General features: G+C 40.5%; 1 protein-coding gene across 2 annotated transcripts; it reads left to right on the forward strand.

Moving 5' to 3' along the window:
- Positions 1–663: 663 nt before the first annotated feature.
- Positions 664–27,239, forward strand: elp3 (elongator acetyltransferase complex subunit 3). Of its 2 annotated transcripts, none has more exons than XM_017456482.1 (15): positions 664–709; positions 2,839–2,938; positions 4,353–4,491; positions 5,659–5,729; positions 6,435–6,498; positions 6,591–6,659; positions 8,338–8,492; positions 17,085–17,246; positions 17,399–17,525; positions 21,501–21,694; positions 23,605–23,695; positions 23,787–23,852; positions 23,960–24,187; positions 26,214–26,295; positions 26,605–27,239. In XM_017456482.1, exons 1-15 carry the CDS (start codon positions 679–681, stop codon positions 26,679–26,681), a joined length of 1,656 nt encoding a protein of 551 aa, XP_017311971.1. In that variant the 5' UTR covers positions 664–678; the 3' UTR covers positions 26,682–27,239. The 2 variants fall into 2 exon arrangements, with proteins under 2 accessions (XP_017311971.1, XP_017311972.1); XM_017456483.3 differs by lacking the exon at positions 664–709 and adding an exon at positions 2,387–2,574.
- Positions 27,240–27,982: the final 743 nt, after the last annotated feature.

The following is a 27,982-nucleotide window of genomic DNA, read 5'->3' on the forward strand; positions in this document are numbered from 1 at the left end:
TACTAGCAATAATAATAATAATAATGATAATAATAATATTCCACTACTACTATTACTAATACTACTTCTACTATGGGTTCTACTACTACTACTACTACTACTAATAATAATAATAATAATAATAATAATAATAATATTCCATCCATCCATCTTCTATACCGCTTATCCTTTTCAGGGTCACAGGGAACCTGGAGCCTATCCCAGGAGGCATCGTGGCACATGGGAGGGTACACCCTGGACAGGGTGATGATAATATTCCACTACTACTATTACCACAACTACTTTTAATAAACTTCTACTGTACTATTTCTACTACTGCTTCTTCTACTACTACTACTTTTACTATTTCTACTACTTTTTCTACTACTACTACTTTTACTACTTCTATTACTACTACTGTTACTACTTCTACTACTTTTACTACTTCTACTACTACTATGTTGTTGTGTACTTTATGGTTTCTGTCCCATACTGATAACATAGACTGGTAAGTCAAGTGACTTTTGGATTGATCTGAAATGTGAAGTCTTTTTTTTTTTTTTTTTTTTTTTTTCCCCCCCACTGACTGAAATAGTCATGTTATGACTCATCTGCTCCATGGCAACCTGGAAGGGCGGATGCTTTTGGCATGCACTACTGTAGACTTGTGGTTCTATCTCAGGGGTCTCTAACATAGCCATGGATGTATCTGGTGATGACAAACCTCTAAGTAAGGCATTATAATTGTTAGGCCTAGTTGTAGTTCTAATTGACTAGTTTCATACAAACTTTAATTAACTTCAAACAAGCATAAACAATGCCACCTTGAATTGAACTTACTTCTGTGGGCGAAGAGGTCAGGAATTAAATTCTGATATGGGTCCAACTAATAAATAAAGTTGGGTCCATAAGTATTTGGACATCGACACAATTTTGGTCATTTTGCCGCTGTACACCACCACAGTGGATCTGGAATGAAGTAATTGAGATGTGATCGAAGTTTAGACTTTTGGCTTTAATTCAAGGGGTTTAACAAAAATATTGCATTAACCATTTAGGAATTACAGCCATTTTTACAGAGTCCTTCCATTTTCACTGGCTCAAAAGTAATTGGACAGTTGACTGATAAGCAATTTCATGGCCATGTGTGGCTTGATTCCTTGTTATTTCTTAACAAATTAAGCACATAAAAGGATTGGAGTTGATTCTACGTATTGAATTTGCATTTGGTAGCTGTTCATGGGAACTCTCAATATGCAGCCATTGAAATGTTGACGCAAGTGAAGGATGCCTTATTAGGCTGAAAAAAACAAAACAGACCTATCATTCTTTCTATCATTTATATCATCAATTCTATCATACGTCTTCATACGTCTTCAGTATCTGGTTTATCCTTAGCAGGGTCGCATTGATCCAGAGTTTATCCCAGTAATATTGGGCACAGTGTACGAGAATTCACCCCAGGTCAATGTGAACACACATTCACTCACTCGCACCTAAGGGCAATTTAGTTTAGCTAGTACGCTTACCTGTATTTTTTTTGGACAGTGGAAGGAAACTGGAGAACCTAGAGGAAGCTCGCGTGAACATGGGGAGAACATGCAAGACAGTAAACCATGCTGAGGATTAAAGCATGAACCCTGGAGTTGTGAGGCACTAGTGCTCCCCACTGAACCACCATGCCACCCGCCTAAAGTTTGATGAGCTTAAATCAAAAAGGGGGACTGTGTCATTTTATTTAAACCCTGGTTGGGTGAATGGTGCCCTGTGGCGGACTGGCATCTCTGGCATCTTCTGTCATCTCGCGGCACTCTGGCCAGGATGAATCAATTACTAAAGATGAATGAATGAATATACTGAAACACATTTTACCGTATACCATTCCCATTTGGGTATGTGAGTATGCTGAAGATGCAAAAGAAGGAAAAAAGAAAGAAAAATTGCTGGTTCCATATATTAATAATAATAATAATAATAATAATAATAATAATAATAATAATAATTAATAATAAATTTGGGTCATTTCAGAACATTGGTTCCTCATATCATATAATGGGGAAAACTATCATTAAACTGATTAACATCTTAGAAGGAAACTAAGTAAAATAATGGGTTTGTTGACCTGTTAATTAACAAGCTACCCCAAATTGCTCTATATTACATTTTTCACGGATGCAGGCATTGTCCTGACATACAGTCTGTACAGTGCACTGCTGTTTATAATATAAAAATGGTCTGTACGTGTCTTGAGCATATGTTCATTAAAATATATGTGAAAACTAAACAGGCAGGGAACACCTCACAGAATTATTACATCATTATTTATAACAAGGACTGGAGCAGGATTCAAAACTTTCTTCGGATCTGCCACTAGGTAGCGTTGAACTGTCGTGAGTGCAGCATTTTGCGACACTTCCCGTTGCTTAGCGGCATTAAGTATGTTGACGCTTGCATGCTAGGTCTGTTTACGTACACATGTGCAGCTAGTTAGCATTTTTGTTTGAAACAAAACAACACAAAACAACACAAAACAAAGTACAGCGAGCTTTACCTACATGTGAGCTGTAGTCAAAATGGGAAAGCCGAAAAAGAAGAGTAAGTGATCCTGAAAGTCGAAGAAAACTAGCTGGCTAGCTAATGGAAGTTTTGCAGTTGTTGTTAAAGTAAATGATTAGTTCATGCTTCGCGACGTTTTTTTTTTGTAAAATTTTATTTAATATATATATGTATATATATATTATTTTAAATGATGTAGTGGGAAGCCCTTCATTGTCACTGAATCAGTGGCTGGCTGGATGAGAATACCATTAAGTTTCATAGTTTCAATAATGACGTTACCGGTGTCTCTGACCTCATCAGGTGACCTGAGCCGGGCTGAACTGATGATGATGACGATTGCAGACGTCATCAAACAGTTGGTTGAGGCTCATGAGCAGGGGAAAGATGTCAACCTTAACAAGTAAGTGAAGTCCAAAAATTGTGGCATGCAGAGTCCTAAAATGAAATCACAAGTCAGAGTTTATTCCAAGAAGAAGAGAAGCAAACATTTCTACAGAGAATTTGTCCTGAAGAAGTAGAAGAGAGAGAATGAGAGCCTAGTGATTACATTTAGTTATATAGGACTAAACAGAGCACCCCTGGGGTTGAGGGGTTCGAATCCTGCCTCCACCCTGCGTACGTGGAGCTTGAATGTTCTCCCAGTGCTTTGGGGTTTTCCTCCGAACACTCTGGTTTCCTCCCTCAATCCAGAGACATGCATTGTAGGCTGATTGGCAGTTCTAAACTGTCCGTAGTGTGTGAATGGGTGTGTGTGTGATTGATTGTGCCCTGTGATGAGTCCAGGGTCCACCCCGGTCAACCCCCCTGCGCGCCTTGTGCCCGAGTCCCCTGAAATAGGCTCCAGGCTACCCGCAACCCTGTGTAAAATAAGGGGGATGGATGGATGGATGGATGGAAATGATTGGTATAGCCAATAACACCATGTTGAATATTCATAAGACTCTCACCTTCTGCTCACATATAAAGAGGATTTTAACCAAGATGATGATAAACAAAACTGGTTCAAACAAGAACTGTTACTATATCTACATTATGCTTATTTGTTTACATTAAGATAAAGTGTTTTTGAGAAAGTAGCCATGCGTTATGTAAGGAATAACACACAACAGACTGTGCTGTTGTAAGCAAATAATGGAGCGGAGTCGCTGCTACACCCCAAACCAGAAGTACATTCGTTTTGTATAACGGCACGGTCTGGAGTGTGTTATTCTGCTTATACCACATCGATTTGCCAACGAGTAGAATGTTTCATTTATTAATGAGCGACACGTCACACATTTTAATGGTTGGTTAGATTTAATGTTGTGGAATGTCTGAGAAATAAGTCGGTTCCTGTTCTCACTTATGCTATAGCTGCAATAAACTGTAATTCACTCTCTATCTTTCTCTCTCTCTTTCTCTCGCTCTCTCTCAAAAAAATGCAGATATTGTAGAAAACCAGAAAGTGTAAACGCCCCTGTCATCAAGACTCTCCCATGCTGGGAAATGTTAAATAAATGTCTCCTGACATAAAGTTCACCACATCAATGATTGTATGCTTTACTTTGTTAAACAACAGCACATTCAAAAAAAATATATATATATTATTAGTTTTTAACTGTTTATTATTCATCTCTTCCATACAAGTCAGTGTGCATGAGCTGTTGCTATAGAAACAATAATGCATTTGTCTCAGCAAAGGTAGTTAATGCAGGAATAAATTTTTGTCACAAGCTGACACCAAATCCATCTCTATCAGTAGGTAACTAACAAAGTCTACACTCTCCTTCTAATCGAGTTAACCCAGAACCAAACGATCTGTTCCTTATTTTCAGGTTGAAGACAAAGACCTCGGCGAAATATGGCCTCTCAGCACAACCACGGCTAGTAGACATCATCGCTGCGGTGCCACCCCAATACCGACGAGCACTCGTGCCAAAACTGAAAGCCAAACCCATTCGCACAGCCAGTGGGGTACGCTTTCCTTTTACTAGAGTTATCACACAGTTTATGACTTAATCAAAGTGTATACGGAGACTCCAGATGTTTCTGGAGACACTCCAATGTTTTTGTGGCTAATTAGCTTAATTACACAGAATAGAGAGAAATGTATATTCTAAGAATTAAAGAATAAAAATCCCTTTAGGAAAAATATCCTTTGTAACAAAATGTCAAATCATTGATACCATGAGAAATTCTTATGAACAAAATGTAACTGAACATTTCTATTTGTATTTGACTTTTTTTTTTTTCTTAAGCAGTCATCCATGTCCTATGACTCAGAGGCCAGATTCCTTTAGGCGTTCAACAATGGGAAGATTAGTGAATACACAACGTAAATGAGACAGAAGTGTTGTAACGTTCATAAAATCATGTGATGGCTATAAAAATAGCTGTGTGCAAAGGCCCATATCCACTGTTAGGGCAATAATAATGAAAAACAACCAGAGCTTTAATGAATCTCTCTAGAAGAGGATAGAAGGGCATTTTACCACCACACACACACGACGAGGAAGCGGGTTAAAGTGGCAGCATTTCTCCAAGGATCACAGTTGGATATTTTAAATGTCTAATGTTAATATTATCAATGTTATTAATGAAATTAAGTGTCTTCTATAGAAATGACTGTTAAATATACAGCCTATAATTGTTGTGGAGTGAGGGGGTCCTTGTGGATTGTTCGAAATATGCTCAGGGTCCGGAGCTCACAAACGGTTAGGAACCACTGGTCTAAGATTCCTTACTCTGTTTCTCCATGTTAGCGGGAAAAAAGTGACTTGTTTATATATTTACATAACTAATCTCGTGAATATTCAGGAAAGACGCATGAAGTATTAATGTTCCAGTCGGTTAAGAGGCTGATACTGGTCTCAAACACCGGTAGTGGATTGGTGTCTGTTATTTTCTGAATCCGTCCAATCATGGACGAGCTGCAACTATGTTTGCTGTGTTATTATTTATTCACTCGGATCATCTGTATCCGTCACATTTGGTCATATCATCGCAGCATTTTTTGCACCTCAGACAAGGTTCAAATCTTTTTTTGAGCATTTATTGAGTTTTTCATAAGTCCAAAAACATCCAAGTTAAAAGGTCGTATTTTGAAATGAACCACTTGTATATTTTCACTTCTCTGTTTAGATCGCTGTCGTTGCTGTGATGTGCAAGCCCCATCGCTGTCCTCACATCAGCTTCACAGGAAACATTTGTGTGTAAGTAGGTGTACAGTAGATATAAAAAGTTTACACACCCCTGTTAAAATGGCATGAAACCAAGATAAATCATTTCAGATGTTTTCCCACTTTTAACGTGATCAAAGCATATTCACAATTCAACAAAAAGAAAACAAAACCTTACAACAACCTGGTTGTATAGGTATGCACACCCCTTAACTAATACTTTGTTAAATCACTTTTTACTAGTAATGCAGCGCTAGAGTCTAACTTGAATCTTCTTGATTTGGCGAGTTTTATTCCACTCCACTTTCCTTGCCAAGAATGCTCCAGATCTCGCTGATTGCGACGGGATCTCCTGTACGCAGCCCTCCTCAAGTCATTCTGCAGGATTTTATGGTCGGATTTAGACCTAAGCTCTGGTCTAAAAAAAAAAAAGTACATATTGGTCTCATCAGACACGTTTTTCCACATGGTTTGGGTGATTTTAGTTAGGCCTGCAAAGGGCTTCCTACTAGCCACCCTACCCTACAGGCCAGGTATGAACATGAGATTGTTGTCGCATGCAGGGAATAACCAGTGCTTAGATATTCCTGCAGCTCTTTTAATGTTAAACAGCCTCATTTGAATAGTTCTAGTCATTATTGGAAAGCACGGCTTTAAGATTTGTTCATTGGCTTTGTGTACGTCATCATTTGTCTCACTTTGACTGATTTTAGTGCTTTTTCCTGCTCATGTTAACAGATACTGTCCAGGTGGACCTGACTCTGATTTTGAATATTCGACACAGTCTTACACAGGCTATGAGGTAATGACGTGGTCTCACACTGTCCTCCATGATCATGCTTTCGAATACAGTGTGATTCTTTGTGATGTTTTGTGTCATTGTCTCTTTCCTAGCCGACGTCTATGAGGGCCATCCGAGCACGCTATGATCCCTACTTACAGACAAGACACAGGGTGGAACAGGTGAGGGACCTTCCATCTACACCACCTTGCTATTGTTACTTATGTATGTTTGAGTACAGGCCAGTGCAAAAGTTTCTATACCCTATGGACAAAGTGAAAAAATTAGTTTTTTAGCAACACCTTTTTTTGTTTTGTTTTGGGGGTTTTTAACGTCATTATCACAAGTAAGTCATTCAGAAGCAGGGATGCAGCAAATGTTCAGCAACCGAAATGATTCGGCCAAAAATGGCAAAAAAAAGTGGTTAACCACTTTTTTGGACTTTTTAAAGCACTTTGTTGTTGTAGGCGTACAGAGTCAGTTATAGGCCTAATATAGGCAGTTCAAGAAGGGGGGATAAATATATTTTTAGTTTACTCATTTATTTATTTTAAGTTATATTGTGCTTTGTTGGTATAATGTCTGCTGGAATGTTAGATAAATATTTTTAAATTGTGGTTTTGTAAATGCTTTTTTCTTTGAAAAGCAAGACAAAATAGGCAAAATAAACGGAAAACAGTGCGTAAAACAGCGTTCGATATTCAGCCAATCGTTTCATTATATTCGGTTTCAGCCTCAGTGCATCTGTATTCAGAAGCTATGAAGCGATGGACCTTTTGCCCATCAGTGTATTTTCAGCAAATATTTATTTCCTTTCTGATTTTTTTCCCCACTCTTCATTTTAAACACAACATATACACTTATCAGACACTTTAAGAGGTACAATTACTCATTCATACAGTCAGCCAATCATATGGCAGCAGCACAAATGCAGAAAATCTTGCAGATACAGGTCAAAAACTGGAGAGCTGAAGACTGAAACATCACATCTTCAGCTCTCCAGTTTCAGTGAGCCTGTGCCCATTGTAGCTTCAACTTTGGCTGACAGGACTGGAACGCAACGTGGTCTTCTGTTCTTGTAGCTCATCTGCCTCAAGGTTCTATGAGTTGTGCATTCTGAGATGCTTTTCTGTTCACCACAGTTGCAAAGAGTGCCTATTTAAGTTATTCCTGTCTCTGCAAGGTTTTTACAATTGCAGAACTGCCACTTAGTTTTGTTGCACCATTCTGTGTAATCTCTACAGTCTGTTATGTGGGAAATTCAGCATTACATTTATGGTATTTGCCTTTATCCAGAGCGACTTACATTTATCCCATTCATACATCTGAGCAATTAAGGGCCTTGCTCAAGGGCCCAACAATGGCAGCTTGGCAGTGCTGGGATTTGAACTCGTGACCTGATCTGAGCACTAGACCAACACCTTAACCACTGAGCTACCACTGCCACTACTACTGCAGGTTCTGAAATACTCAAACTCCGCCCGCCTGGCACCACCAAAGTCAGTATCACCATATTTTATTCATCAGCTGAAGATTAACTGAAACTCGTGACCTATATCTGCATGAGTTAATGCATTGATTGGATAATTGCATAAAAGTGCAAGGGTGCTGGTGTTCCTATTAAAGTGAACAGTGGTATTTGCAGGAGGGATGAAGCATTTTTTTTATATTTATTTATTTTTTTTAAATCGGTATTTCCACAATTGTGCTGATTTGTGTTTTTTTATGTGCTGTCATTCATGTAACGGAGAAATACAAATTATGGCCGTTACATGAATGAATTAATAGTGAATTTAATTTTTTTTTAATTAATTAATTTAAAAAATTAAATTTTAACTTTTTTTATGTAACTGTGTGTAGCTGAAGCAGCTGGGCCACAGCGTGGATAAGGTGGAGTTTATTGTGATGGGCGGCACATTCATGGCTCTGCCTGAGGACTACAGAGATTACTTCATCCGCAACCTGCACGATGCACTGTCAGGACACACGTCCAACAACGTAGCCGAGGCCGTCAGGTACGAGTGTGCTTGTGTATGTGTGAGTGACAGAATTGGGCCACTCTCAGTACCACTCCTGACTCAGACTGTAAGGAGTTTAATGCCACCAGAGGGCATTATGTGCTGAGAATAATGGAGCAGAGTTGGCTTAGTGAATACAGAGGGGTATTTTGCAGGTGTGTTTGGATAATCCTTAGCTCTTTCACGAGTCAATAATGAGACACCAAATATCAGAATACAGCAAAGGTTTATGCACATGTTAGCGGTACTGAAACGAATGCGTTCTTCTACTTTTGTGTTTGTTTGTAGTGCACTGTAGTGTTTTAAATCTGGATTTGTACTCGGCATGTCTTACAGATTTATTTAGAAGACTCGGTGGAGTTGAACAGTGAAATATACCATCATAGGAACGCACAAATCCTTGTAACCTACTAGCACGACACTTCGTTCGGTATTATCGGAAATGCGCCTTGTCATGAGGCGGGCAGATGTTGGTCAAAGGCCAAGAGGAGGCTAATTCATAGGGTTTTTGAGAGGTTGTGCTAACAAGAACAGCTGTGCTGGCTCCGAGAAAATGGAGAAAATCACAGGTTTTGTCCAAGTCCTAATAACTGACTCAGGTCATGTAGTGCTCACTTGTTGTCTGTTTGCAAGTAGTAATAAACAAATCAGTAGGAACAGAATCACCAGAACATTTTAGACACGCTACGATGGCTTAGTGATTAAGAAAAATTTTTTGAGAGAGATTTTTGTGGACAGACTTATAACTGGATGCAGCTGCTTTGGCTTTGCTACCGGGGTATTTTACACTCATTTGACATCTGCAAGAGCTGATATAACAGACACACAATAAGCATCATGAAGTGTCAAGTTATAGATTCTAAAGAGTCCATCATTTTTCCACCAAGTCAATAAAACGTAGAATAATGAAGTCTTACAAAGCCAAAACAAATTAACTATGCTAACACTGAAAGAGTAATTGCTCCAAAGTGTCCAGAAAAATGTCTTGTAGGTAGACCGTTCCGCCATTTTTTTATTTTCGGTCCAGCAAATTCTCAGTGTAAAAAGAAAAAGATTTCCGAAGGTTTTTCAGTTGTAGCTCTTTTAGTTCCGGTTATTGTGTTTTGCTTTGGTTATAACACCAAGATGGCAGTACTGATTGATATAGTTAATATCAGGCATTAGTAGCTAAAAAAAACAACAACTGGATTATGGCATCAAAACATCTGGGAGAAAATGACGCATGTGATGGTGTGCGAGCAGGATGTACAGATACGCTTCAATTTTATGCGATTTCTCAAACAGATAATAAAAAAAATTGTGGCTTTTATTTTGTAATGCACCAATCTGATGTTGGTGTTAGAGCTCATGCTAATCTGCTGGTCTGAAATGCTGGATCGTTACCAGAATCGACGTATTTTCAGATAGATCATGCATGAAAACGTTGTACACACTGCAATGAAGTGTGGAGGCCTCACAGCTCTGCTATTCAACAAGAACCTGCAGATGTTCCACTCTGATACTGTCAGTATTGGATCAGTATCAATAGAGCTCGGATTTTGGTGGTGTATCAAATGGGGTTTTACATAAAGCATTATTAGATAATATGAGCAGAGCTGCCCGCATGTACAGTTTAGTGGTAGCATTTATGATTTTTGACCTCTCGCTATCATGGGAGATGCCTGAAAACTCCTCGTTCCTAGCTAAAACAGCAGTCTGACTGAACATGATTAAATTCGCCTGGCAGAAATGGCAATTTACTAAAGGGGAAAGGACATGGGACATGAAAATTAGGCTTATATCTGCATCTAGTAGTGGTTACTTTTGCTTCATGCCTACTTTATCTAGGTGAACTTTGCCCTGTGAAGTCATGAGCCCCAGAACAGCAAGGTGAGATTGTGGTTGCTTTACCCTAGTTTGGCCACAGAGTAGCTGGTTATTGGGATCCTCAAACTTCTGCCTAGCCATTTTCTTTGTTGCCTGGAGGGGAAAAAACCCTGCATCATCCACAAACATACATTTTCTTTTTTTTTTTTAATCTCTGCCTGCTAGGATTTTCTTTTTATCAGTGTTGGCAACTATAGTGTATGTATCTATTGCTCTCCAAAAGATCTATTGTAAGTATCTAAGCTGTCCACCAAATGCAGATCTAGGACTATCTCCTGGCCAAACCCCAGAGAATGAGGCAGTGAGTTTGTTTTAATGGCTTTATAAAAAAAGATTTAAAAAATATGTATGTATTATTTATAGGCGCCTTTCATGGTACTCAAGGACACAAGAAAAGTTTACAAGAGTAAAGTTACAAGAAAAAAAAGACAACAAAAAAAAATCATAGTCATAGTAGTAAGTAAAGAAAATATATTCTAAATTAAAATTTTAGATAACAGACAATAATAAAAATAAATAAAAGGGTATACAATTGAGAATAAAACGAAAAACGCATATGTGTGTGTACATAAACTATGAGCAAAAAAAAATAATAAACCAAAGAAATGTATACTTAATGGTTGCACACACAAAATACAGTCGTGTGCCAATACTTTAATCTATTCTGAAAAGACAAACTTGATCAGACAACATTTAAAAGAAACACAAGGAGCATGTTGCTGTGGCTGAATCTCAGATGTTGAGATAAATATCATGTAACCTATGTTGGACACAAACAAAGGGAATAGGAAGCCATTTGGGATTGCTGACTTCAAGATGGTGGATTTTACTAGGATCTTGAGAAGGAATCAAGCTAAAGTTGGGGAAAAAAAAACTGAAGGCGCTTTTTAAAAGAGTAAAGACTTTCCCGGATTGAACATGTTTGTGCCAGTAGAGAAGTGACTACAGACAGAGACATTATTCAGGACCATTCTGGCTTTGCTTCTATGGTACCAGGGCAAGAAGGAAAACCTGAGCACTCGGGTGTACGATGGTGTAAATAGCAACAACATGCAGGATTGCGGTTAATTTGCCAAGCACCGTCCAGTGGAAAAGAACTGTTGGGTGAAATTCCACTAGGGATAGGCGATGTAGACTTAAAACTACAGTCATGTGAGAACATGAGTACACTTTTTTTTAATATACATATTTGGACAAGCAAACATTTTGATCCTCTTTTGAAAGTTGATAGACTCTATGAAAGAACACATAAAATTGACATTTTTTTGTCGTTTTCACAGTTTATTTAAAAAAAAAAAAAAAAAAAGTCAGTCACATGGAAAAAATAAGTACACCCTTACATTTATCACACCTTCAAATTAGAATCAGGTGTTGAAGATTGGGTTCCAGTGATTAGAACCTGCTTAGGAAGTGCAGGTGTCTTATTTATACCCCTCTCACATCTAGTGTCTGGATGTGAGATTTATACCCCTTTGCTACTGAGGTGTGTGGTGTCATCACGCCAAGATCTAAAGAGTTGTGTACGGCCTTCAGAAAAAAGGTTGGGGATGCCTATAAGTCTGGCAAGGGATTTAAAAAGATCTCCAAATTATTTGAAATACATCATTCCACTGTAAGGAAAATCATATACAAATGGTACAGATTTGAAACAGCTGCTAATTTGTCCAGGACTGGCCGTCCCTGCAAATTCAGCCCAAGAGCAGACCGTCTGATGCAAAAAGAAGTCTCCAAGGACCCCAAAATTTCATCACAGGATCTCCTAGTAAGTCTTGCAGCTGTTGGTGTCAAAGTGCATGCTTCTACAATCAGAAAGAGAAAGAGGCATGCCAGGAAGAAGCCTTTGCTGTGTAAAATGAACATTAGAGCATATATGCCAAGACCAGGCTTTTTGGAATAATGTGCTCTGGACAGAGTTGTTTGGCCACAGTAAAAGCAGACTTGTTTGGCGGTGACCAAAGACAGCTTTTCAGGAGAAGCACCTCATACCAACTGTGAAGCACGGTGGTGGAAATGTTATAGTTTGGGGTTGCTTTGCTGCCTCAAGGACTGGATGTGTATTCATTGATTCAACTATAAATTCTGCATCATATCAAAGAGTGCGTGAAGATAGTTGTACCAAAAGTGGACTTCTCAACAAGATAATGATCCTAAGCAAGAGAAGAGATGGGTGTTTAGCTGTTTTTTTGAAGCTAGTGACAGATTTTGATGTCCAGGTTGAGGTTGGAAGTTCATTCTACCACTGAGGGACAATCAGTTTCAAGGTTCTGGAAAGGGAGCTTATGACCTAACTGATTGCTGGTTGCATGAGGGAACATAAACCTCAAGGAGAGTGTCGAGCTAGTGGGGTGCTGTTCCAGACAAGATCTTGTATGTGAGCATGAAGGTGTTGAATTTGATGTGGGTGGCTACAGGAAGCCAGTGGAGGGAGATGAAGAGGGGTATGACATTTGTTCTTTTGGGCTGGTTGAAGACGAGGCGTGCTGCTGCATTCTGGATCATCTGAAGGGGTTTGATGGAGCTGGCTGGGTAGTGCATTGCAGTAGTCCAGTTTTGAGATAAGAAGAGCCTGGACTAGTAGCTGTGTAGCCTGTTCAGTGAGATAGGGTCTGATGTTCTTGATGTTGTACAGAATGAACCTACAGGCTCATGCAGTTGTTGAAATGTGGTCTGTAAAGGTCAAGTAGTCATCAAAAGTTACCCCAAGGTTTCTGGATGTCCTGGTTGGTTTGAGTGTGGTTGAGCCGAGCTGTACGGTGAGGTTGTGGTTGATTGGGGGGCAGTTTGGGAAGACGAGAAGCTCCGTTTTTGCCAAGTTGTGCTTAAGGTGGTGTCCCTCATCCAGTTCTAGATGTCAGACAGGCAGGTGGAGATGCGTGCTGAGATGGATGGATCTTCAGGCTGGAAGTACAAACGGAGCTGGGTGTCATCAGCATAGCAGTGATATGAGAAGCCATGAGACTGACAGGCCCCAGAGATGTAGTACAAGTAGAAAAGAGCAGTGGAGCCAGAACTGGCCCCTGGGGAACCCCAGTTGTGGGTTGCTGAGTTTCAGATACCCGTCCCCTCCACTATACCTTGAAGGATCGGCCTGAGAGATAGGTTTCCACTCAGCATGGAGCCGTTCCGGTGATGCCTAGACCGGAGAAAGTTGACAGGACGCTCTGATGATTCACAGTGTCGAAAGCAGCAGAGAGGTCGAGTGGGATGAGGACAGATGATTTTGAGGTTGATCTTGCTAATCGTAAGGCTTCAGTGACAGAAAGCAGAGCAGTCTCTGTGGAGTGACTGCTTTTGAAGCCAGACTGCTTGGTGTCTAGAAGGTTGTTCTGTGTGAGAAAAGTGAGAGTTGATTAAAAACAGGGTTTTTAATCAGGTGAGAAGGGAAAGGGTCTAGAGGACAGGTTGTAGGACGGCTGTAGAAGAGGAGTTTTGAGACATCAGTCTCAGAGTGAGAGAGAGACGAGAAGTTACAGTTGAGAGGTACGTGGAGGAGGAACCTGTGTCTGGGGATGAGAAGCGGATCCTGATTGATGTAACCTTGTTAGAAAAGAAAGTGGCGACGTCATCTGCAGTGAGAGTGGTAGGGGAAGGGGACAGAGAAAAGAGGAAAAGGTTGTGAAGAGAGTATGGGTGTAGGGAGAGCTGACAATCTTCTATTGGTAGTATGCGGCTTTAGCGGTAGAGATACTGTGGGGGGAGAGAGGAGATAAGTGTTTGGTAATTGGTTCGGTCAGTCGGATCGTTTGATTTATGCCATTTTCTTCAGTTGCCGAAAATGTCTTGGGTGATGTGCAAGCTGACCTGCAGGTCTGGGGGCAGATGTTATCAAGAGAAGATGTTAGAGTGGAACATAGCATGTCTGTTGTGGTGTTGGCAACAGACACACAACCGAAAGAATATTGCATGGAAGAGTGGTCCAAAATTCCAGCAAACCAATGTCAGAGACTGGTGGACAATTATGCAAAACGCCTACAAGAAGTTATTTCAGTTATTTCCAAATATCGGGGGATGGGTGTATGTATTTTTTTTTCACATGACTGTATATCATGATATTAAATATTTAAAATATTAACATTCAACACTATCTTTTTGGCCACATCAGCGTACAGTCTTCAGAGCCGTGCAAACACAAACATTGATACTAAAAAACTCAAACTTAATCCTGACCATCATCAAATACCAAACTTTACCATTTAAGTGGCACTAAGCATGCATTAATGGTGACAGTGGGGCTGGTCATAGCCTTACTCACTGGGAAGGTCTGTATGGCTCTGGTTGTGTTAGGCAAACATGCCTGAGTGGTATTAGGTGTAACAGGAGGAAACCATATGGAACCAGTGTCACTGAGCATGCATTAATGGTGCCAGCCTTACTCACTGGGGATGCCTGTATGGTTTAGGTTGTGCTAGGCATGTTGACAAGGCTGAAGGACAAGTGGGGTAATCCTATGGGTACCGGAGGAGGTGTGACAGGAGGCAATGCCATAGCAGGTCAACATCTACCTCTGTAATCAAGGCAGATTCTAATCAAAATAGAATATGAATTTTATTCACAAATTAAAATCCCAGTAAAAAGCAAACACCAACACTGATTTCATAATCTAACCCCAGGAAAAACAAATGGAAAGATTGTATCCAGACCACTTCCATATTACGGGGATTATTTCTTCTTCTTCGTCCTTGTTCTCCTACCACGTGTGAGATGCCCATGTTTTGGTGATGACAAATTCTTCTCCTGGGGAGGAATTGTATATAACTGGTATAGCATGGAGGATATGATATGGCACTGCACTACATTCCACACAGGACTGTTGTACTGTTGATGTTGCTGCTGCTAGACTTGAACTCCAGCAGTTTATATCCTGTATCGCTCAAAAGGACCGAGACGCTGCAGAGGAATTTGGTTATAGGAAGCCATTTTACATATAAATGTAAGTGCCTTTAGAAAGTGTGGTCTTGCTGCTTATCTGCATTGCTGTGCTTCAGCGTAAGCTCACCTCTCTCAACTCGGTGACGTTTTCCTGAATTCAGACACGAGTGTAAAACTCAGGGCAGATGGTTTATAGAGACCAGGACGCTACCTGTGTTGGATCAGGCATTCTAAAGCAGTGGGGCCTCCTGTCTTTTCCTTGCTCTGGCTGTAGCTGTTGGTCTGATTTGGGAAAGCTGACCACGTACATTAGGTATATCGGGTCGTTTTGTTTTATTGTCCGTTTTGTTTTTGTTTGTTTCGAATTCCCATTAAGTTAATTTGTCCAGAATTTAATCCACAGCATTATCCGCCTTCGATCTTTCTTCCGTACCCTTGAAAAGCCAGTATCGATCGGCCACTAGGTTAATTCCTCTTTTATCTGTGAAAAGTAGCCACGGTGTACGTGTTACCAAAATAGCGATAGATGAAGACTTGCGATTGATTGTGTGAAACTAGTCCGAACACAGAAAAAACCCGGAGCGCTGCATGGTGCTTAGTGTACAATTAAATAGCTTTATCTCCATGCCTTTTTTTTTTTTTTGGCAGAGCTTTGAACGGGTTGTTTTGTTTTGTTTTTTATTAAATGTTTTCCGTGGCCCTTTTACTTCATTAATGTGCGTAACACGTCTTTTTGAGTGGAAGTCGTGACTCAGACGCAGCTGTGGCATCAGATTCATAGTGATGAGAAATAATTGCTAGATGCATGCAGCTTGTCACTGTTGGCCCGAGGTTAGTTTATTACAGACATTTGTCTATGTATTTATTTTCTAGTTGCCCATAAGTGTATGTGTGTATGTGTGTATGTGTGTGTATGTGTGTGTATGTGTGTGTATGTGTGTGTATGTGTGTGTATGTGTGTGTGTGTGTGTATGTGTGTGTATGTATGTGTGTGTGTGTGTGATGGGGGGGGGTGTCGGTTGTAGGAGGCAGTATGTCTTCAGGATTTCTGGCCCACCACATCTTATCAGCGGGTTTGTTAAGATGACGCGATTGCAGTAATTGTTCTGGCTGCTAATCAGGCAAAGTCGAGCGAGGCGACAGTTCGATTTCAGCTGCAGACCTTATCTCTGCTGTGTATGTGTGTGTGTGTGTGTGAGATAGACAGACAGAAATTCTATTTAACAGAGAAGAGGTGCAACAGAATGATGACAGATGACTCTTTTTTCAGATGTTATTTTGAACCATTAACATCCATATCTTGAATCTTAATAATGATTCTCAATGATGAGGCCCGAATCATGGCAGGAGAAAGTCACGACTAATGATCGACATATGGAATAACAATCTGTCCCTAAAATCTAAGATTCGTTCCACCTCCACACTTTTTCATTATACAGTTTGAGGTCATTGACTGTCCTGCTGTCTGCAGTTTTCAGAGACGAGGGAACCTTCCGGCTTGTTTTAGCCGTGCAGTCGGCTTTTTTTTTGTGTGTGTGTGTGTCTGTGTCCCCCCAACCCCCCGGCATATGTCTGAAGTTTAGACACAGATTTCTGAAGTACAACTAACCAGAAGTCTGATTTTTTTTTCAGCGAATTGAAACTTTAAGTGAATTCTAAAGTAATTGAATAAACCTGTGTGTAATAGAACGGAAAAGGTTTGCGATTTAAAATGTAATGATTTGAAAATCAGTCAAACCAACCCTGAGATTTCCTGCCGTTATTTTCATTCCTCCCGTTTCATCATTCAAAATCCAATAGAAGTACGCATAGCCACAATCAGAGGCGCTGAATGTACTGTATCTTTTCGTCAAGGTACTCGGAGCGCAGTAACACTAAGTGCGTGGGGATCACCATCGAGACGCGGCCAGACTACTGCCTGAAGAGGCACCTGAGTGACATGCTGGCGTACGGCTGCACCAGGCTGGAGATCGGCGTGCAGAGCGTTTACGAAGACGTGGCTCGTGACACCAACAGGTCAAACGTGTTTTTATTTCCTTGACAGAGTTACCGAAGTGAACTTTCACTGAGGAGGTAGATTAATTTCCGTCTCATTTGTTAGAGATTCTATCTACAGCCATCCAATAAAAGTCATTTAGTCGTTTAATGCAATCATTTGTACTTAACAGGGGGCACACGGTGCGAGCTGTGTGCGAGTCTTTTCATCTGGCTAAAGACGCAGGCTTTAAGGTGGTGTCCCACATGATGCCTGACCTGCCCAACGTGGGCATAGAGCGAGACGTGGAGCAGTTTATAGTAAGTAAACACACTACAGACCACAGCGTCATCTCTGCTGTTAAAAAGGGATTATCTATTTTAAAAACGTACACAGATGACAAAAAAAACCACAAAGCAAACGCACGCAGCGTAACAAACCCTTTGTTCTAATGAACGTCATGAAAAATCTAGCGTTGCAAATTCCCACCAATCACACGACATCACACTATGTGATCAGAGGAACGTGCTGTCTGCCCTCTTCCACATATATGATCTCACAGACGCACACGATTGGCCAGTGTTGCTCTGATTGACGCTGGAGACAGAGTATGCCCTTCCCGCGCAGAGAGCACAGTGAATTTGGCCGCGCTTGACTCCTGGTCAGGATGGCTGTGACATTGTCAGGATCGAGCACTTGAGCTATTTCTTATACATGAGCACTTTTCCTGTTGAGGCTTAAAGCTCTGGGTTACTGATCAGAAGGTCGGGGGTTTAGGCCCCAGCACTGCCAAGCTCCCACTGTTGGGCCCTTGAGCAAGGCCCTTAACCCTCTCTGCTCCAGGGGCACTGTATCATGGCTGACCCTGCACTCTGACCCCAACCTCCTGAAAGAATTTCACTGTGCTGTAATGTATATGTGATCAATAAAGGTTTCTCCTTCTTTATCAAGCAATAATATTTGCACTTGTAACCTGGTAAAAAGTGATGAACAAGAATAACGAGTCACTCTACAAAATTGTTGGTAGTTTCTTGATTGTGCACTTTCTGAAAATGTTATGAGTAGCGTTAGTAAAGCTAGACTAACGTATAGCAGCTACCCTATTTAACATTTTCATCATAACTATGAGCCATGAGTTCATCTCATTATTATATTACATTACATTATATAAAGTGTATAAATTATAAGAGAACGGGAAAAGATTACGTACAAATACAACATATATGGAAAGCACTTCGATAATGCGACTAAAACAAGAATCTTAATTCGATTTGTGTTTACTTGGAGAATGACTTTAGCCCGACTAAGGTCATCAAAAATCACTGTTTACATGGTGGTTTCTTAATCAGAGTATTGTCTTAATCGGGTTAATATCGGATTATTGTTGTCCATGTAAACGTACTGACTGACGCAAACGTTCGCTCGCCCTCCAGCGCCACCGCAGCGTGGCATCGTTGTGTCTCCTGTTCGGCAGCTTGGAAAAATAATACGCCGAGCGTTCAGGGCTAAATAGTACATACAGTTACGTACACGCCGCTTCGTAGTTTATCATTTCAGGCTCACGTTCACTTTTAAAGGATTATGTAAAGCTCTTTAGAAGGAAATGGAAAAGGGGAAAAGATCTCAAATCTGTGTAACAGCTACTGTAGCCCACTGGAACACTTTGTAGAAATTTCTTTTGTACAAATGTTTTTATTAAAAAGCAGTCCAACTGGAAAAATAGAATTCAATTTGAATATCGAAAATCGTTACAGCATGAAAAGTCAATAAAGGGAAAAGGGAATGATTTATCATCAATATGATAAATGGCTTTTTTTTTTTTTTTTGGCCCAGTGACCAGAAATGGGAAATCGGCTTCAATCCCAGACGCATCTAAAAGCAGACAAAGAAATGTTTAGAAAAGAAAAATACGTCTGAGAAGAAACAAACTCCAAAGTGATCATTGCTGAGCCGCCACGCTACTTTTGGAAAATTCCACCCCCTTGGTGCGCAGTAGGTAATTGGCACGCAGCAGGCATGACGGAGGAATGGAAATGAAGTGGCGAGTGATGCGCTGTGCCGTGGAGGGGTTGGTGGGGGACTCTTTTATGGCACTAGTCGGTGTCCAGCTGTGACGCATTGCTTCACATTATCAGGGGGTCCATTATGGGAAATGAATAGAGCACATTTTACTGGGGGTTTCATTAGCAAAGAATGAAGATCCAATCTGCGAGGCCATTGTGTGTGGTGGCTCCCTGTGTAAACCTGCGTGTTAAACAGCAGCCGAGAGCATGCGTAGTAACAACAGGTTCTTCCTGAAGCGTCCTGTCGTTCCACTCGTATCCTTTTTAAAAACAGTACGTGCATTTTAATTATCATTATCAAAACCGATTACGAATCATTTCAAACGAACTCCGCATCAGCAACAGGCGACGTAAAGAAGCCGAGTTCCGTGTGGATCATCGGTCATCGTTTCCTCATGTTCATCTTTATCCCGGTCACGCTCCGTGCACACACGTATTCTTAACTACACCCACACGGTAAAAGAAAACAAAAAAGTAATTAAGTAAGGTCGCACATTCTGCAGTCGTAGAATGAGATGCTGAAAAGTGAAGCCTGAATAGTACTAAACACTAACCGCACGGGACATATAATTAGGCGTAGTATTCAAACTAACTGCAGTTAGTTTCCACCCCAATTACAAAATTGGTTCAGTGTTTGTTTTTGTTTATTTATTTATTTATATATATATATATATATATATATATATATATATATATATATATATATATATATATATATAGCGCAGCCACTCGACTGCTCTCACAGCTGCCTGCTGTTGTGATTTGTTCTTCCTGTTGTTCCTCAGACAGACATTCTTATCTTCTTCGTTTGTGGCCGCGTCAGGTCACGTCTGCAAAAGATAACATCTTGATCCAAATTGGTGATCAGACAGTAAGCAGTGTGTGCTGGTTGGACCTCTGTATTCCAAATAATTGTTCATTTTTATAAATCTCATCTAGTAAAATAATTTCTCCCGAAGAGGACCAGTTTGTATATTCCTGTTTTTGTATATTAATTATTTATAAAGACATATTTTGACCCATTGACAGCTTCAAGCTGCTCCGTTTTGTTAGTGTGATAGTGATTTGGATCCAGCATGAGCTTCTCCAAATAAACAGCAATATCTGAGCTGTGTAGCTCCATTAGGAGGTGTGTCAGAGCGAGGAGAAGGGAGATTAATGGCTGCATGCGTTGGTCTCTAACCCTGCCGCTCCTGCCCGCTCCTATCAGTCTTCTCCCCACGGCCGTCTGCAAAAAGCCCCGCCCGCGTTACCTCACCCGCGTCACCCACCACTGCAGACATCTGTTTATCTCTCTCCTTCAACCCCCCAAACACCACCCCCCACCCCCCGTTCTGTCCTGCTCTGTTTTTCTGTCTCCTGAGGGGAGAGGAACCTGTCAGTGCTATCTCCAGAACCCGTGCGCTGGTGAAGGGAGCAGCACAGGTGGGCGATAATGGAATCCCATTAGACTCAAGCAGCACCCGCTTTACACTTATCAGAGTCGTTGCAGGCTTCCACACTCATTCCCAAAAATACATTTACCCCCCCTCCCAAAAAAAAGTAAATACACAGAGACTCGGTTAATTTGGTTGTGAAAGAGAATAGTAAAATTCAAACACACCAGAGGTCGGAACTTTAACTCGTTTGGACAAACCCAATTAAATACACGCTGACATTGTCATTTCAGTTGCAGCGGTTCAATCATCATTATCGTGGTCTGACAGACGAAGCTGCTTAATGGAGAGTGGAATAACAAATGCTTACACTGTGAGGAGATAGACTTCTGTTACACCAACACACACACAGCATCGTCTGCCATCTGCTTTTAAAAGAATGATGACACTCACCCATGTACACTTTCCACATAAACACACAAAAGCACACAATATTACTCTTATTAATCTTTTCACAAGCAGCGTTGCTCTAAATGCAGAACCCCAGACCGAGCCACTCGAACTAATGATGGAAGCTCATCAGCCTCATGAGTGTTCACTCGAATAAGCACAAGCATCAAAAGTTCAATAATAGACGCAATGGAGTTTTGTCTTATGCTCAGCTAGCTTTCAAAAGACTACTTCAGAACATTTAGCAGACTGAGTGATTCAGGGCTTCCCACTAATGACTTGTTTAGACGGTCCGTAATACCAGAATTAGACCGTTAGTGAAGTCTGCTAAACAGCTGTCCATGCTGTCATCCAGTCTTTTTTTTTCCTTCAGTGTCTAATGAGACACATTTCTCGTCCTGTTCAGGAGTTCTTCGAGAATCCGGCATTCCGGCCAGACGGCCTGAAGCTTTACCCTACATTAGTGATCCGGGGAACAGGCCTGTATGAGCTGTGGAAGACTGGCCGCTACAAGAGCTACTCACCCAGCACTCTGGTGGATCTGGTGGCCCGCATCCTGGCGCTGGTGCCACCCTGGACTCGAGTGTACCGTGTGCAGAGGTAAAAACAGCAGTAAAGGATTTGGTTATAAATATACCGATGGTCTTATACAGTCTCTCCAGGATTTTGCGAAGCAAATTCCACATCTTTTTTTTTTTTTCAAAATGAACGCAGATTTGCCACAGATTTGGGGCATGTGACATCATCACAACACGCGTTCATCACTTCAAAAGACCATGCAAAACAATTTCATGCAATTGCAATTTCACCAATTCAAGTAGTTTTCCTCAAAACAGCACAAAAAAAACAAAACTTCTGCAAACTTTGGAAAAAAAAAAAAGCCGCAGCAAGATCAAGCGTTTTTGGACGCAACATTCGCAAAAACAAAAAACCTCCACAAAATCCTGTATGGACTGTCTTATCGAGAAAAGTCTGCTTGGTGGTTCTTCACATAAGATTTTCGTATTTTATCTTCACATAAGATACCACTGAATGATTTTCGGCCCGGTTTTGCTGTCATATACAAAAATCACGTCATAAGGGATATCATATGGTCGTAGAACGTGAAGCCCACCGGCAGACGATTTAATACCACTGCAACCAAAGACAGCTGACGACAGTAACAGAAACTTCTGGAAGTATCAGAAAATGCTGATTAAAACCTATGACGCTCTAAAATCCTAAAATCCACCAATAGGAAGACAGTATAGAGTTGCACAGAACTCACAGGACGGCTACAGATATAAGTTGGCGAAATGTTAAAAATGAACAACGTATGGGATTTAAAAGAAGAGCAGTTTGCGGAAGCAGAGAGAACATCTGTAACTTTCTCATCGCGGTTAAAAAATAACGACAAGACAAAAAGGGATGAAAAGAAAGAGAGGATGAATTACAGCTTCCAGGTGCATAGCTTAGCTAATTAAAACACCAATGCTCTGTTCATGGGGTTTATTTACAGTAATGACGAATCACACCAGCGTGTTGCTGCGCAGAACGTAGGTATCGTCTTTAACCGTAGGTCTAGGATCGTCATTGTATGATCCGACACAAAGAACAGTCTGTTATAGCTTTCGGCTTTAACCATATTCCAGTATTTCCATCTTTGACTTGTACCACAGTATAGAGAATCACAATTTGGGGAACCAGTGATTTATTTAAAAACGATTCATGTTACCCAGAAACCCTAAAAGCCGTCTGTCCTGAAGTCAGAAAACTTAGTGACCTCTGACTGTTACAAAGCACTGACACTGGAGAGTCCTTCCGAAAAAACAAAAAAAAAAAAACAAAACCCCAAACAAGGTGTCTCCACATAGAAACCTTCACTATATCAACCATCACATTTTTTTCAGTCCGTTCACCAAACAAGCCATCATACAAGTTGTTACTATAGAAATGATGTATGAAAACAAGCGCATTAATATAATATATAATATATAACTGTTAATTTTGTATCTGTTTTTATATCTCTTCCAGAAAATTATATTTATATATATATATATATATATATATATATATATATATATATATATATATATATATATGTGTGTGTGTGCGTGTGTGCGTGTGCGTGTGTGTGTGTGTGTGTGTATATGTATGTATGTATGTGTATGTATGTGTATGTGTGTATATATATATATATATATATATATATATATATATATATATATATATATATATATATATATATATATATATATATATATATATATATATATGTATGTATATATATATATATATATATATATATATATATATATATATATATATATATATATATATATATATATGTTAGTGTATGTATATAAAATATGACAAATATTTTAAAGGTCTAGTTGTTATCTTAATCATTTGGTACTCCCCCCCCCAGCCTCGCCCAGTTCCACATACGGATAATCCAGCCTTGATATTAACCCTTAGTTGGCTTACCAGTTGGGTTGTTCTGTTCATTTTATGTGTGATGTTTCGCTCAGGGACATCCCCATGCCGCTGGTTAGCTCTGGCGTGGAACACGGAAACCTGCGAGAGTTGGCACTGGCCCGAATGAAGGACATGGGAACCGAGGTGAAAGGAACTGAATTCGTGTTAAAATCTTGACAAATCTATTCCGCGAAATCCGTTTGAGTAAACGTTCTCCACCCGTTTGTTCCTTCAGTGCCGAGACGTGAGAACCAGAGAGGTGGGAATCCAGGAGATCCATCATAAAGTGCGACCATACCAGGTAACGGCGTTTTTAACATCCACCGGTTTTACATCTTTCATAAACGCTGGCTTCGCTCAGTACGGACACGGCCATTTTAAGCGTGAACGTGTGAACGCGGCGTGCAGGTGGAGCTGATCCGACGAGACTACGCGGCCAACGGAGGCTGGGAGACGTTCTTGTCGTACGAGGATCCCGAACAGGACATCCTGATCGGGTTGCTGAGGCTCCGCCGCTGTTCACCGCAGTCTTTTCGGCCGGAGCTCAAGACCGCCGTGTCGATCGTTCGCGAGCTGCACGTGTACGGCAGCGTGGTGCCCGTCAGCAGCCGAGATCCCAGCAAGTTCCAGCACCAGGTAGGAAAAGCGGAACACTTTATATTCTCTGCTCTAACACTTTCCTGTACGGATTGGGTGACCCGTCCGATGTCTCTCAATATCCTGGGACATTTCTTAATCGAACACTAAAACGTCGATAAGGTACTAGAACCAGGCGTTTAATGTGTTATAATATAAACATATTAAGCAGTTTTCAGACTTATGGCCAGGTATCTGCATACATTCGGTCATATAGTGTACGTTAGGCTGTGTCTACTCGTGGTTGCAGTGCTTTTTGTGCTGGAAAAAAAGGCGGCTCATATGATATGCACACTTTACCCATAATCAAAATCATAAAAAAAAACAGTAATAACGTTTAACTTCATTAAACTTAATGATAGTTTAACTACGATGATGAGCAAGAGGCTGAAAATCAAGAGATGGAAACCGTTCAGAGGGACAGTCACTGGTGAATTTTTTTTATTTTTTTCTTCGAATGCAACACTGCAGTACTGGCAATAAAATCACCATGTCATAAATGTTATATTTGCTCACTATATGTTTTCCTGGCACTCATGTCCACCATTGTTTGTTTTTCTTACTTGCTTACCCAGCTTGCAGTCCGATCGGTCAGGGGGTTAAAAATAAATAAATAAAAAATAACGTGCTCGGTGCCATACGGCACTTTTCTGAAAACGTGAACTTTTGTTAACTGTTATTGTTACTCCACTGAGACAGAACACATAGTGTACGACACGCATCAGCATTAGAGATGCACCGATACTAAATTTCTCAGCCGATAGCGATGACAGATTATTCAGAGTGATATCGGCCGATACCGATTAGTTCTGCCTTTTACGCCTTCTTTTTAATGAATAATAATCAATTCCACAATTCTGAAAGAAATGTAAATAAAAACTTTATTCTCTCCATTTCATCAAGCTGTTTCACAGTAACTGGTCTCATAAACAGAACACACATCACTCACATTAACATGAACACATGAACTCAATTCTGAAGATTAAAGTAAGATTCCTTAATTTATTGAATGGTATTAATATAAGTTACAGGATGTCGCTGTAACTGTATGTTACTATGGTCACAGTTGTATCTAGGCAGCACATTAATTTAGAACGGTGTTTAAAATGACTGGACCTACTTGTGCATTATTATTATTATTATTATTATTAATCCGATTATAATAAACCTGAGTCAGACAGACCATGGTATAATGTAATGTAGTAGCTATCGATTTCTTCAGCTAGTAGGAACTTTTAAACAGGTGGATGAACTGATGATTACGACGACCTGAAAGCAGCTGGTGGTATTTCATGCATGCGCAAAAGATTTGACCGACAACTCCCTGCTGCTGTAGCCAGTTTGACGTGGTTAGTAAAATAAGAAATTTAGATAACGTTAGATAACTTTCTTTCCGTGTTTTTAAAAAATAGTGTGTTGACGGACATCAGAGGAGCTACATCATCAACTAACCGTATTGCTAACGTAACTGATGGACAGATTCTTCTTCTGTGGTCAGTTTAGCTTAGAATGTTTAAGAGAGGAGATGTGTTCAAAGTGGAGCATAGCAATGAGGGTCCATGATGGAAATTTCATTTATTTATTTCTTTTGTGGTGGAAACCACGACAGTGAATCTATTTAATTCAAGTAGCCGGTCAATTAGCTAATTAGTGAGTTATTAGCTAATTAGACCGGCCACTTGAATGAAATAGATTTCATCCAGACCTCAATAACTGAAAAACAAGTACGCCTTTAAATAACGTCAAGATTGTGTTCTGTCTCGGTGGAAATAAATAGACAGAATATTATCACCGTGCATATTTAAATAATAAGCAGAATATTTGATCAGTTGGATAAATCTGTATTTTAGAGTTTGACAAACCCATGCATTAGAAGCCCCCCCATATTAATCCTGCCTAATCAATTTCCTTAAGCTGTGTGAAATCCATAGAGAGAAAAACAAAAGTTTTGCTTTGATAGTGCCTTGGTGTTCCCTTCCATGTGACTCGTCATTAATTCGTCCCTGCACCTCTTTTGTGTTTGCAGGGTTTCGGGATGATGCTGATGGAGGAGGCGGAGAGGATAGCCAGAGATGAACACGGCTCCGCCAAACTCGCCGTTATCTCAGGTATTGAGAGTATATTCCTAGCTTTTTCTTTTTCTATTAGAAACCCTTCCTTTCATCCTCGCCTTGAATCGTCCTCGCTCTCCCGGTGAATAAACCCTCCTGCGCGCGTTACACCGAAATCAGCTGCAAGGCTGAGATAATGGCGCAGCAGGAAGCAGGAGAAGAGTTTATTTCTTATTATGCAGGTTTTTCCACACTTGTATTAAACTCCTGATTGGTCCCTCAGTTTTGTCTCGGTGTTGAAAGAATTAAACAGCGGCGTTATCACGGACGTGCGTGTATTGAGTTTTTGTCTGTTTTCGCTTTCAGGTGTAGGGACTCGGAATTATTACAGGAAGATGGGTTACGAGCTGGAGGGGCCGTACATGGTGAAACGCCTGGACTGAAAACAGGCCCGTGGTTTTTATCAGCGTCGCAGCAAGACACAAAAATGTATGTGTGTGAGAATGAGAGAGAGATGAGAGAGAGAGATGAGAGAGAGAGAAATGAGAGAGAGATGAGATGTGAGAGAGAAAGAGAAATGAGAGAGATGAGTGGGCGAGAGATGAGAGTGAGTGAGGGAGAAGAGGGGAGAGAGATGAGTGAGCGAGAGATGAGAGTGAGTGAGGGAGAAGAGGGGAGAGAGATGAGTGAGCGAGAGACATGAGAGCGATGAGATGAGACATAAAGAGAGATGAGTGAGAGAGAGAGAGAAATGAGAGAGAGGAGAGTGAGTGAGAGAGGAGAGAGATGAGAGAAAGTGGCAAGAACAGATATTACAGTAAGCTAGGATGACTTGAGCACGAGTGTAGTTCTTTTAGGGTTGATTAAACAGTAAGAAATTCCATTTTATATCTGAATTGTGCAGCTTAAATTGCATTTGAATCCTTTCACGTCTCCTGGCACTCAGAATAACTCATCTGTTCATTCTCTTCTGTTTTGACAAATAAAGAATATTTATCTCATCTGTTGTTGTGAATGAACGTTTGATATTAATGGTGTTATTCATTAAAAATAATCAAATTAACCCAGTGCACTTATATACAAGTTGACTGGATTTAACTTCTATAACTGTTGCTATTTATCCATCAATGCAAAGAATATAAAAAACGCACATGCAAAAAAACCCAGACGTCTACTTCTACTGAACGCCAAAAAGCTTTTAAACCCTGTTTTTGTAGTCATGTGGAATGAAATTGCTTTCATTATTGCCAGCAATAAACGTTCCAGCCTGTGTCTTTCACAATCTGATTTTTCACTAAATCCGTGTTTGAGCCGGTTGCCATGCTGCCAATTTCCATCACGCGTCTCCGGGGGTGGCGACGCATCTTTTCTTTGTGGGAGAGCTCATGATATCTCTGTTGATGGCTTTTTGCTGCTTCATTTAACATTGCAATACCCAATTATGTCTGTGTCTCGGGCGCCGTGAGTCAAGGTGTCACTCGAGTGATGAGTGAATGGCCTTTAAAACCGCTCGTGTAGGGGTTTGACGTCTGAAAAATGCTTTCCAATAAACTGGAAAATGCTATCGTTCACAGGGCAGAGGTTTTTGTTTGGTCTTTTCTCATGACTCGCCTCTTGCACCGTGCAATTAAATGCACGTGTCGAGCTCGTCGTCATGACTTTATTGGACACCAACACAGCCACTGCAACAATTAAGTATTTTATTGTTCGTATTGTGTGCCGTTCGTCAGCTAGACCTCGCGGG

Source organism: Ictalurus punctatus, chromosome 25 (assembly GCF_001660625.3).
Source record: "Ictalurus punctatus breed USDA103 chromosome 25, Coco_2.0, whole genome shotgun sequence".
Taxonomy (NCBI): domain Eukaryota; kingdom Metazoa; phylum Chordata; class Actinopteri; order Siluriformes; family Ictaluridae; genus Ictalurus; species Ictalurus punctatus.